General features: G+C 35.6%; 1 protein-coding gene across 1 annotated transcript; it reads left to right on the forward strand.

The window, feature by feature from the left end:
• The first annotated feature begins 1,119 nt into the window (after positions 1 to 1,119).
• LOC105045218 (BTB/POZ domain-containing protein At2g13690-like) lies at positions 1,120 to 7,738 on the forward strand. Its single transcript, XM_010923412.4, has 2 exons — positions 1,120 to 2,033; positions 6,713 to 7,738. The coding sequence occupies exons 1-2, from the start codon at positions 1,317 to 1,319 to the stop codon at positions 7,637 to 7,639; spliced, it is 1,644 nt and encodes a 547-aa protein (XP_010921714.2). The 5' UTR covers positions 1,120 to 1,316; the 3' UTR covers positions 7,640 to 7,738.
• Positions 7,739 to 13,624: the final 5,886 nt, after the last annotated feature.

Here is a 13,624-nt window from a genome sequence, read left to right on the forward strand (position 1 = left end):
GCTGCCTAGCAGTCGGGACTAAACTATAGGATTAAAGTAAATGTCAGGGGCTGTAGCATAGGTTTTTCAAATCATTGAGCATAAGTATAATTTTGACCTAACTTCAGAAGAATTTTTATAATTTATTTTTTTTTAATACAATAAAGATCCTAATATGGCATTGAAGCCAATGCTTGCTACCAGCGGCTCTCATCCAAAGCTTATATGTGTGTATGTTCAGCTTGTGCAAAGCTTTGTATATGCCAAATGGATGCTAATATTAATTTTTATGGGATTGAGTTGTCTTGATTTTTTGTAGAATAAAATATATCATTGTCTTACCCCATCTTGATACTTAAATAAGAGATGTTTTTGGACATCTTTGTTGAGAATATTGGGATGATGATAAAACAGTCCTGTTCCAATTTATAGAATGGTACTCTATTCCAACCTCCTACGGAATATCTGATAGGATCTGGAATACTTGGTATAAATCATCATTAAAATTTAATGCATAATATATAATTAGTTATTATGATTTTAAATTTATTATAATTTATTAAAATATTATATTATATTTTAAAAATGATTGAAAAAAATCGTATGTGATATTAGTAATAGAAGTTTTGAAGTAAAGACTTGTACAAAATTCTCCATCTATCCTTTAAATGTTGGCATCAAATAGCGGTCATATTAACAATGAAAGCTCGATTACTTAATAATTTCAAAATTTTTATTTATTATTTATATATTGATATAATGATATTAGTACATTGATGGTTACTAAAATTTATTATTTAATTTAGAACAAAAATTTAATTATTAAAATATTTTATTTATTATAATTTATAATATATTTATATATATGTTTAAAATAATCAAAAAGGATTATATAGTTAATGATGTCAATATTTTATATAAGTTTAGTTTATGTAAATCGTTGCTCAACGTACCATAAATTTTTTTACTTAAGATATTATAAAAATTTAATTATAAAAATATTTTATTTATTAAAAATAAATAATTACATCGTCAGCATCACGCGGGTTACGTTAGTTACTCTGGGTAGAGGACCTTAACGTCATTTCCCCCTCTTAACGTCTCTTTGATCCTCCCGTACCTCTCTCTCTTTCTGTCTGCCAAAAAAAAAAAGACGACAGGGAAAGAAGAGAAGCGCGAAGGACGCAAGCATCCAAAGTCCCCTGTCACCAAAACCAACGAGAAGCCAAAGCGCACCTCCAAAGATCCTCTGATCTCAACGATGCCGCCGGCCAAACCCTAGCCCTAATTAACCTCCCATTCTAATTCCGATCCCCGTCCCTCACTCTCCTACCCCCATGAAGAATCCCAGCGGCTGGCGATCCGCCCACCGCCAGAAGAATTCCGGGGTCCGGCGGGCCTGGTGCTGCGCCTTCGGCGCCGCCGACCGCAGCCCCGACCGCCGGAGCTCCATTCACTCCCATCACCGCCAAATCCCCTCCAAGCCTCCCCAGAAGCCGCCGCCTTTCGCCGCGGGCTCCTTCCACAGCTCCCCTTCTCCCAGCAGCAAGCTCGGACTCGGCATCATCGACCCCCGCCGGATCCTCTCTCCCGGCCGGGTCTCCCCGATCGACTCCGACGCGCCCCTCGGCCACCTGCCGGAGATCGCTGACGCCGCCTCTATCGCCACCGCGGCAGTGGAGTCGGAGCCCGAGAGCTCGGATCCGCTCCCAAAGGAGAGAGCTTTGGTTCCGGAGAGGCCGGTGGTGGAGAATGGGGCTGGTTTGAAGGAGAGATCTTTGGATTTGAGGCTCAGCTTGAAGGGGAAGGACGGGAGGTGCATGGTGTGGGAGCTGGATTCGGAGGTCCTGTGCGAGAGCAGTGCATTTTTTGCCTCCATGGTTCTGAACTCTGGCGAGAACGCCTCGGATGCTTTGGATGATTGCCGGAAGATAGAGGTTACTGATGTCGAGGATTTGGGTGTTTTCGGGGAGGCGATAGAGCTGATGTACGAGAAGGATGCAACGAGGTGGCTGATGAAAGTGGCAGTCTCCCGAGCCATTGACATACTTGAGGTGAGGATGGCATAATGTTCTGTAAGTTATGATTTTTGAGGTAGATTTGTGAAAAGTTTGGTAAAGACCATTCTTAAGCAAACTTAGTAGTAGCAGCAGTTAATAAACTGTGGAATGTTTATGTAAGAGTGGATTGGGTATCGAATATTAAAAGATTTAGGAAACCTTTTTGATAGATCCTAACTATTGAGAAAAATACGAGGCTTTGTGCTTATAAAGGGGACGTATGGGTAGACAAAGAGGACAGGGGATAGAGGTAAATGGAGAATGTGGGTTTCATTCTCAATTGTGATTTCACCATCACTTGAGTACATATCTATTTGTAGGATTCCATGGAGACTTCTAGCACTTTCCATCTACCACATTCAGTACAACTCGTAATATCCAGCTGCTTCATTTATTACAAATTATAAGTACTAACGCTGACAGTGGCATTTCTAGATTAGAGATCTTGTTGGCTATTTTTCTTCATGACAAGAAACACAAGCTTACACTGAGGACCAACCTAGAAGGCTTTCCAAGAATCACACTAGATTATGACTCAAATCATGTTTACCTTCTAATTTTCCCCATTGATCTTGACTTTGTGACTCCAGAAAAGTTCTAAGTTTGGAAAACACTTCCTGCTCAAGAGGGCTTTTTGAAGATGTCATTAGCTTGGTTATTAAATTTTGTGAAGCTAAATTCAACTCCTTTACATGCTCCCTTGAATTAAACCTTTTGTTGTTGTGTTTGCTTGAATCATGAAATATCTAATGCTAATACAAGTGCCATTTTATTTTCCAGATGCATTTTCATTGGTTTTTATCGTGGCAAATTCATCATCTTCAATCAATACATTTCTTAACAAAATTGCATGGCATACACATGAAGTGAAAGCAACACATGTTTGGTGGTTGTTTTTACATTGACATGAACATCTTCCAATGTAGTGCAAAAAATTGTTTATTACTATTTTTATCATCTAGGTTTCCAAACCAATCATCAAATCCAGCAATTATTAGAGTTAATAACTAGGCTACTTCGTGTATCATATTGTTGGGTAAAAAAGGAAAACTTAGTGTGCTAGAGTGAACTTGGCAATAGATCGGTGTTCACACACCTCTTTTAAATGGAGGAGGTTTCATATTCAAAACTTGGGAGCTGTTTCTGCAAGTATCTAGACCTTGGGTAATTCCACCTTGTGGGTCTTCCCTCCCTTTCCCTACAAAAGTTTGGTCTAGCTTTTATGCTGTGAAAGTTTTTTGGGCCTTCTTTAAGTGTTCCATACTTCCATTGTTACTATCTCCATGTAGGAGCCCATTAGGCTTACTCTAAAAGAATATCTGTTCTTGTGCATGTCAAATAACATTGTCTTCCTATTAAACTATTAAAAAAACATGGAGTTACCATTTGACATTCTGTATGCTTTAATGACTTGGTACCACAGTCCACGTGTTATCTGCCTTTTCTTCCAATGGAACATGTGTTTACATGCTTGAAATCATCTCATTTTAAATTTCCTGAGAACTTTTTCTGTGACCTTTCAGTGATGAAAAACTCCTTCATTTGTTTGCTTTTCACTTCTATGTCAAGAAATATATAACATAGATGCCATTTCAAGTTCTTATGCCATTGCTTTCTTGAACTCGTTGTGTATAATTTAATTTTTTTTCCTATGCTAATCAATAAATCCAAATACAAATATACAAGCAATATATCTCCATCTTCAATAAACTTAGAATATGGAATATGCTTTTTAAGGCACTTAGTGAAATTGGTTTCTTGGGAATATATGTCAATTCAACTATTTCATGTGCTTTGTTCTTGTCTCGAGCCATACAAATAAGTGTTTCTCAAGTTGAGAGTTTTTTAATCCTAAAAAACAAGTTTAGGTGTGAAGTCAAATGATAAACTTGATTTTGGGCCATAATAGATGAGCCTATTCTTGTAACATCTTCTAAATTGGACCTTAATCTAAATTTATGGTTATATTATGAAGAAAAATCTATAGAAATATCTGTGTAGAAATATTATAATTAACTAGTTATCATGCACGTGCAAATTGATCTACCATTTCTTAAAATCTCTCTTTTGATTCAGAATCATGGTGTAACGTGTATCCCCCTTTATTCCGGTCATGGAATAGATGAAATAAATCAAAAAATTGATTTTTTTTTTCTAGAATGAAATCTTATTGGAACAATCTATTTCCAATTCATCCTTCAGAACCATATCATATCCTGGATTTGATGAAATAGGATGCATTGAGATGGTATTTTGTAAATACGTAATTATCATTATGCAAATTTTTGACTGCTACTTAGTATCCGCAATGGGTCTGAAAAAGTATTTAAAAGAGTAAAATTTAGATATTTGCACCCTATCAAAGTAAGGAACAACGGCATATATGTTTGGAATATATTCCATTTTGAGATTTAAAAAAGCACGATCTCATTGATAGTGCTAATGTGCTGTCTTCATGAGATATGCTTAAGCTTTATTTGTGAAAGTAAATGAGATGGTGCAATTAAATGAGTTTGACTGAACCCAAAACATGTGTGAAATTATCGTGAGAATGGATTTAGATATATATGTCTTGAAGCACAAAACCTCGGTGACAAGACAAAATTGTTGGAATCAAGTATGTTTGGATCAAATTTCAGACTCTAACAAAAGCAGGGGATGTGATGGAATCACAAATCAATTATTAGTCATGATCAAGAAGATGACCCACAACCAAAGCTAGGTGAGTGAAAATACTATGTTAACAAACTCAACTAACAATATGATGTGAAAGACACCAACTAAGTGATGTTTGGTGATCATAACATAAAGATGTGTGAAGCACATCAAAGAATAGAGAAAATGAGTATCATAACATGAAGAGATATGAAGCACATCAAAGAATAGAGAAAATGAATTTGACTATGTCAAAAGGATCCCAAGAAATGAATCCAAGGCAAAATTGACAGTGAAAGCAAAGTTAAACTACCATGAAAAGTTCCATAAGACAAAAAGATTTTGACATAAAAAGTAGCTTCATGAGTTAATTTATGGCTGTTTTGTCTGAGCCATCACCTTGCTTCAGTGCATTGGTTGCAAGAAGAATCTTCACCATGATTTATTGGGCTAGATGTGCACATTTGTGCATGCTATGAGTCAGTCAGAATATCCGCATCAAATCAAATTCTAAGGGCTTATTTATGCTTTGATCCAAGTGGAAATTTGCGAAGTCAAAGTATTGGTAAGGCAAACTACATATGCACCCCTTGGTCTAAACATTTGTGATGCTACCGGATAGACCCATCATTTTATCTGTTGTATTGGTAAGGCATATTACATATTCTCTGGAGTTCCCTGAGGTGAAACTTAGCTTGGCTTGATTCTTAAGTGGTCCAGAGTCATGAGATCATGCATGGCTGTTGCTTTTTAGGCATCACCACACAGGACTAAATAATATGATAATATTGATGAATAAGAAATGAATCTGAGGAGGTGAAAATATATAGAGGCAGAAATTTAGAGTAAAAGTGAAGGGGGAAACGGGAATCAGAAAATTCTGCCAAGATCCTTTGGTAGCTTATAAAGTACTCCAATTGACGGAACTTATATGTGTGTCCTAAGCTGGACCTGCAATTTATTCAAATAACTCATGTACTGAATTTTCAAAAGTATACCTTGAATTGATTTTGACTCTTAAATCATCACCTACAGTCGAATGCTTTAAAAGTAACACAAATAAATCTCAGAGAGGACCTTCTGCCTACTAAAATATAATCAGAACTTTTAGTTTTGAACTAGATTGCAGTACGTGCCCTTTGAAAGCTGCTTGTTACAATCTGGAGAATGGTTGATTCTGGTTGTTGATATCATCGACTCATTGACAGATTGAATGTGAAATAAACAGGATGTACACCAATAAATTCTATATAATTCAATTGTCATACCAAAGGAAAATTGTGTTTCAAGTCCTCCCACTGGTCAACCCTATGGTGTGTATGAATGTTTCTTGAGTTCATTTCCCTATCATAATTTACTAGAATCATGACATGATTGTAGATTTTTCTTTTACTCAATTTTTTTAAAATTTTTCATTTGGTGTCATACACGCACGTATATTGCCATCTCAACATTTTATTCATCGTAGTAATACCTCTTTCTGCTAACACTTTTTTGGCATTCTAAGTGGCAAGATTAATACAATTCTCTTCTGGAATATAATTTATCATGATACCATATTCAGTATTGTAAGGTACTCTTCTTGCTTGTCATCACTCAGAGACACCATTCCAGATGTTGCTTCTAAGGACCTCCCTAGTCAACCATTCCTCTTTGATCAAGATCTGTAGCATACTACTCCCAAGGCGCATCCCATGCATTTAGTTTTAGGATCCAATTTCATGAATTATTATCATTTTTATAACAAGCTTATGGAAATCCAGAAGTCTGTCTGTACTCAAAAATATGTCTTGGCAGTCTTGATTAAGATTGGCACTTGGATAGGGAGACCTGAAACAATCTGGTAGTTTTGGTCTAACTTGTTATGGAGAACTCGTCAAATTTTATTTGTTGCCCTTCTTGCATCTGAATAGCATTTCTTGAAATTGTGATAATTTGTTGCATAGCTGCGTGGCTTTTCTATTATTGCTCTTGTGGATCATATTTGACTTAATTTGATTTTTTTCTTTTTCCTCCAGGTATGTTCCACCATCATGTTTGACAGAGGTATCGCATCATGTTTGAAGTATATCGAGGCTGTTCCATGGAGTGAGAGTGATGAGGAGAAGCTGAAGAGCTGGTTTGCAAGATACAAATTTGATGAAGCAATTTCTCAAGATGTACAAGCCAGGTTATTCTCACAAGGTCCAAACCACTCTGAAGTTCTAGCTCTGCAGCTCATACGGTCTGTTGCAAATGGAGTTAATAGTGATGCAAGGAAGGAGATGCAGTTCTTTGTTAGTGGCCTCTTATCCAAAAGCTCGGTCTATCAAAAGGATCCTGCTGGTCTCAATAAGGAGAGCCTGTACAACATCTGTCAATCTTGTTTGAACTCACTGGTGGAGCTCTTTGAAGAAGCCTCCAACTCTGGTCGAGCAAATCAGACGGCAATAACAAAACAAACAACAAAGCCATTGATCGAGCGAGTCTCTAAGCAAGTGGGGAACATTAACTGGCTTCTAGAGATTCTTGTAGACAAGCAGATGGCAGAAGATTTTGTGCGCTTGTGGGCAAGCCAAGATGGATTGATCAGGATGCATGACATGGCATCACCAATGGTGAGATATGAGCTCAGTCGCATCTCAGCGAGCGTATTTATTGCATTAGGAAGGGGGAGGTTGCAGTGTAGGGGCAACATGAGATCCAGTGTCCTCGGGGCATGGTTTGGACCTCTGTTAGTGGACTACGGTTGGTTGCGGAGATGCCCCAAAGGGCTGGACATGAGGATGTTGGAGGAGAGCCTGGGCCAGGCTCTCCTTACCCTTCCATTGAAGCAGCAGCAAAGCTTTTTCGAGGAATGGTTTCAATATTTTGTTTGCCATGGCAGTGGATGTCCAAACCTGGGCAAGGCTTTTCAGGTGTGGTGGCGAAGGTCATTTGTAAGGTCCTCGGAAGCGCACAGCTAAGCTTCTTTGATCCTTTTAATATTTGGTTTGTTGTGTGGATGTAACACTAGTGTCGTTTTAAGATCATTAGAGGTGAATAATGTAATATATTTTCTTAGAGCTCCTGTTTTTACTATATATATATATATTGTAAGATGGTTGCTTCATACAACCCTAATGTAAATATAACCAAAAGATCAAATAAAAAAGATATCCCAAAAGGACAAAGATAAAGAGGAGATATCAGTCCAAACTCTACAAAAGTAATGAGCAACAAACGAGGCCACCCTGCCTCTTCCTTCTCAAAAGGGAGAAGTGGCAATGCCGCGCCCCAAACTAAAAGCACGTGCCAAGTGATGTGGCAACCTGCTGCATACATGTGGGTATGGGCCCCACGAGTATGCAAGGTAATAAGAAAAATAAATACAACTGATCTAACAATAATCCAATATTTGAGGGAGAGAAACAATTTTCAGAACTAGCTAAATTTTCAAAACTTCAATTAGAGGTCAATTCCAAAACAACTATGTTTAATCAATATAACCACCATTCAAAATTTTTTAAGAGACCCACCTGACTTCCAGAGTGGGATGGGCATGAAATTTGGTAGTTGACTCATCCTACATTCTATTTGAAGACTTCCACAATTTATGGATGGCTCCATCTGCCTCATCTGGTTGAAGAAGTCTTCCTAAGCCTGGCAGCTAATCATTCCAAACACTGAAAGGATCAGAAAGATTCATATTTCATGCATCCTTGTTTGGAAAAATAGTAGGAAGTGCAACTGATCAAAGAAGGGGATCAAATGTAATGCGAGTAGAATCAACTATAGCACAATAGCTATGGGTTAGGAATCAATGGATTCAGAAGCAGTGTCTCAGCCTGATTGGAAGATAAATCAATCGGTTCAAGAAGTAGTAGAATACCTATTGTCGATCAACCAGCTATCTTATCTCTGGAGTCGAGTTGGAAGGAGATTTTTTTACCCACCATGGAAAGGAGTTCTATAAAACTACGATATCGAAGACAGTTTCAAATAAAATCATGAACATAGAGTCAGGCCAACTAAATCTAGGAGTTCTTTGCAATCTGTACTCATCACCTCCCATAGCTTGTGTTCTAAGAAAGAGAGAAAGAAGAGCCGAGAGCCCATTAGGCAACCGACGACTGTAACCAAAGACATCAAGTATAGCCAAATAAACTTTGAATAATTTATGTTTAACAAAGATAGGATTTTCATCATCAAATTTGTAAATAAATCCAAAGAATTGTATATAAATCATTTTTCAATCAAATTCCATAAATGATTCCAGAGTATTTGATAAGCCATTATTAAAACCAAAGTTTCCAATGCAAATAATTCTAATAAGTAGTTTATGATCATTTTCCAAAAACAATTTCTCAACTTATCAGTCTATAGGACTACGATGGCATCACCCCTATAACAGTGCTAAGTATCACAATTAACCTTATAGAATAGGTCCAAAGCATTGCATGTAATCCCTGTATGGTAAGTTGAGTCACGGTTACTATATTTAACCTCTGTGAAGTATGTCCAAAGTGATCAAAATGTCAGTGTATAATCACTGTTAATGGGATCCAAAATGTAGTCAAACAGTGAGTCCAAAGCAAATAAACAAATTCAATGATCTTACTAATATCTTTTTTTTATTTTTTAATTTATATAGATGGCTTGGACAGTTTATGAAATCCTCAATTATACATCAGCATCCAAAGAGTTTCAAATACTCAACATATACATATAGTTTTCAAAGAAATATTTCAAGCACTTCCAAACATTTAAGATTCAAAGTTTCATGCAAAAGTTTCTAATAATTTCAGTATTTTTTCAAAACATCCAAATAATCCATAATTATAAATGCACATGAATTTCAAAGATATGTGATAGTTTTGATAATTCCTTGTTTGATTCAATTTACATGTACACAAAGATTATTTGGTAAGAACAAAGATTGAGGTTTTGGTTTTGTTGTCATGTCGACGGCTAATTTATTATAAGTTTGATATCGAGCATGACACATGCTGATAAAGTGCTTGTACGAATATGTGCTGGTGGTAGCACATATCTTGTACCAACTAATGCTGCCTATTGATATCATATTGGCTCAGCACAGTATAGATTAGTGTAGTCCGAAACTCGAAGCATTTAATAGAAAAACATATGATTTGCTTCGAAGAAGTTGCTTACAAATTAGATTGTATAATTTTTAAAGTATTTAATAATTATTATAAATATTTTTTAGAGATTTATAGTTAAAAACACTCTAATTAGGTTAAGAATACTTACAAAACATACAAATCTAACAAGAGAGTCCTTTTACTCTCATGCAATCTTCTCCAAATCTTAGCAAATACAAACAACCCATACATCAGATATAGGCCCTAGAGCTTTTAATAGATTGAAGTATCATATCAAAACTATATTATTATCTTAATCCAATGAACCTCCAAAACTCCTTGTAAGACAAATATTTATAATTAACCAAATAAAGCTCAAAAATTATGAAGCTTGGCAAAAAATATTTTAAATAATAAGAGAGCCAATTTCATAATTACTTTTTTTGACCAAATCGAGAATTTTCAAATGTGGTGTCACCTTATACATAAAACTCTATATTAGGATTAATGTTAGAGAGGGCAAAACCACAATAGAGAGAGAGAGAGAGTTGGGAGAGGGATTTAGCATATCAAATAGGTCAAAGATAGAAGGAATGAAATAAGAGATGAGAGAAAATTAAAGAGAGTGATCTGGCAAATGTAGATAGAGTAAAGGAGTTATAGGTGGTAAGTAAGAGAGAAAAGATGAGAGGCAAAGAGAGAGAGGAGAAGGAAGGTTGACAAAGTGATCCCTAGGCAATGATGGGATGGGAGGCATCAATGAGGTTGCTATATGGTGGTAGTGGCGCTCCATGAGAAGGGAAGAAGAAGAAAAAAAAGGGGGTGTGAGGGGCTAGGTCACTTGGGTCCTAGGCCCAAGTTGGTTTGGGCCTAGTTGTGGGCTTAAGATAGCTTGAGACATTACTGACAATATAATCAAAGATTTAGTACTACCATTTTTTGATATATCATTATTAATCACCATACTTATTGATTCGTGATGATTTGAAAAAAATCTATACTTAACAAATTCTTTTGTTCTACATGACATTCTTAGCTCCTATTTTAGCTAGCTTTAATAATTTTATTTTGACATTTTTTCTTTTGTCTCTAAGTTGTGGTTGGGACTAAATATCCTAACAATAAAAGTCCAGCAATTCAAAAGAAGACCCACCTTGATAATATTTAGACAATGAAAGTCCCACAATCAAGGAAGCCCTTACTTGATAATAAGAGAGTCAATTTCATAATTACTTTTTTGGCCAAGTCGAGAATTTTCAAATGTGGTGTGACCTTATACATAAAACTCTATACTAGGATTAATATTAGAGAGGGCAAAACCACAATACAGAGAGAGAGAGTTGGGAGAGGAATTTAGCATACCAAATAGGTCAAGAATAGAAGGAATAAAATAATGGATGAGAGAAAATTAAAGAGGGTGATCTGGCAGATATAGATAGAGTAAAGGAGTCGTAGATCGTAAATAAGAGAGAAAAGATGAGAGGCAAGGAGAAGGAAAGGTCGGCAAGGTGATCCCTAACAATGATGGGATGGGAGGTATCAATGAGGTGGCTATGTGGTGGTAGTGGCGCTCGATGAGAAGGGAAGAAAAAGAAGAAGAAAGGGGGTGTGGGGGACCTAGGTCATTTGGGTCCTAGGCCCAAGTTGATTGGGCCTAGTCGTGGGCCTAACATAACTTAGGACATTATAGATAATGTAATCAAAATTTTAGCACTAGCATTTTTTGACATCTCATTATTAATCACCATAGTTATTGATTCATGATGATTTGAAAAAAATCTATACTTAACAATTTTTTTTTGTTCTACCTGACATTCTCAGCTCCTATTTTAGCTAACTCTAGTGATTTTGTTTTGACTTTTTTCTTTTACCTCTAAGTTGTGGTTGCGACTAAGTATCCCAATAATAGAAGTCCAGCAATTCAAAAGAAGTCCCACCTTGATAATATTTAGGCAATAAAAGTCCAACAATTGAAGAAGCCCTTACTTGATAATCTTTGATCACGTATAAAGTTAGCGCATATATGATTTTGTATGATCACAAAAATTGACACCATTTAACATGAGAGAAATTATATCCTACACCACATTCCCTATGTAATATGCACCATGCCAATCACAACCACTTATTTCTATGGACTCCATTAATCAAGTGCTCATCTCAGTGCATTGCTACTAGAATGAGCATTGTGATTGGTATAGCACATTGCCATATAGTCATATAGGATATAATTTCTCTTAAAAAAGAAGCTGATCAAGAATTTAATTTTCTTAAGTCTTGGGACCTCACTGAGCAATAAGAGAATTTGAAGGGGTAGAAGGTGTCAAATTAAATAATAATAACAAATACTCTTGTGAAAGAGCTGGAGCTCATCTCACTATCATCTTTGGAGGGGTAAGGATCAATCTAAGTGGTGCAAATTTTAAGCTCTCCAAATGCCATGAGCAGGTTACAACATATCAAAAGAAGCTAAAATATGCTTTAAAGATAGACCAAAGGAAAGTTGTGAAGTATGAATAAACACTTCAAAGTCTTGCTACTAAAAATAAGAAGAAAATAAACTATTCTCTCATTAGCAAAAACACAAAAATATGTCACCTCCCTGTACATCTATGGCACAATTTATATTCTATATATTTAGACCTGTTTCATCTAGAATAGTTGTACAAGGTAAATAATTCCTCATGAAATTTCAAAAGAAAATTTTTCCATGATTTAGGATGTTTTTCATATCCATATAATATTAATACAAAAGATGATAGAAGATAAAGTATAATAAATATTCTTAACAAGAATTTTTCTTAAATAATTTGGTTTCTAACAAGATTTATTCTCCCTTTTACCCAAAGTAATAGGGATAGTTTTTTTTTTTTTTGATAATGACATCATAAAAGAGGATTTTTGGTTCTTGCCAGCCCTAATTTCTCCTGAGATATTAGATGAGAGACTAAGAGAATATCATCATGCAATGACCATTATTAATAGCTCGATGGAAAGTGCCTCAGTTGCTTTGGCTCTTTTAAGTAAGATTTTAAGTCCTGATACGATGGAGAAGATTCCGGCCATCCCATCCCATTTATATATGAAAGTGAGAACAAGATGCGATTAAGACTCCGAAAGTCATCCATCTGAAGAAAGAAGATGAAAGAGGAAAGAAAGAAACAAACAAAAGATGAAAAAAAGTAAAAGGAAAGAAGAAAAAGAAAAAAAAGAAAGGAATAAACAAAAGAAGAAAGACATAAAAAAAGAAGAAAAATGAAAGAAAGAGATAAGAAAATGAAAGAAGATGAAAAAGGAATGAAAGGAAGGTAAAGAAAAAGAAAAGAAAGAAGAAAAAATAGAACGAAAGGAGAAAAAGAAAGAGAAAAAAAGAAAAAGAAAGAAAGAAGAAGAAAGAAGAAAGGGAGAGATGGAGGATACCAACGGGATTCTTAAACAAAACTATCATGAAATGAGACCGGATAGTGAGGTATCCCATTCCATATAGAAATCAAAATATCTTTGTCCAATAAAATTTCATAGTTTACTCTCAAGTATGGCTTATCAAGTCCAAAAGGTACAAATAACTTCTTAGAAGATTTCTATACATACCGACACTTAACTCATTCTTTGCTGAAGCATAAGATAACAAAAGCTTATTTAGTTCAATTCAAAATTTTCTTATACTCTTAAGCTATGTTTGGGTGCTAAATAGTTTAGCACTTCTAGATAACTTTAGCCATTGATATTTATCCATTAACTATCTAATTGTTGAATATAATTATTCATTATTTAGTTGGTGCTTACTACTTACTATTCATGCTATCTTGCAAAAGTGAAAGGACGGTAATAAAGAAAGGATAAAAAATGAAGGATTAAAAGGTTGGG

This window comes from Elaeis guineensis, chromosome 8 (genome assembly GCF_000442705.2).
Source record: "Elaeis guineensis isolate ETL-2024a chromosome 8, EG11, whole genome shotgun sequence".
Taxonomy (NCBI): Eukaryota; Viridiplantae; Streptophyta; class Magnoliopsida; order Arecales; family Arecaceae; genus Elaeis; species Elaeis guineensis.

Coding starts and splice junctions, on each gene's coding strand:
- LOC105045218 (XM_010923412.4), top strand. CDS start 1,317: ATGAAGAATCCCAGCGGCTGGCGATCCGCCCACCGCCAGAAGAATTCC. Junction 2,034..6,712: donor GAGCCATTGACATACTTGAG/GTGAGGATGGCA, acceptor TTTTTCCTCCAG/GTATGTTCCACCATCATGTT.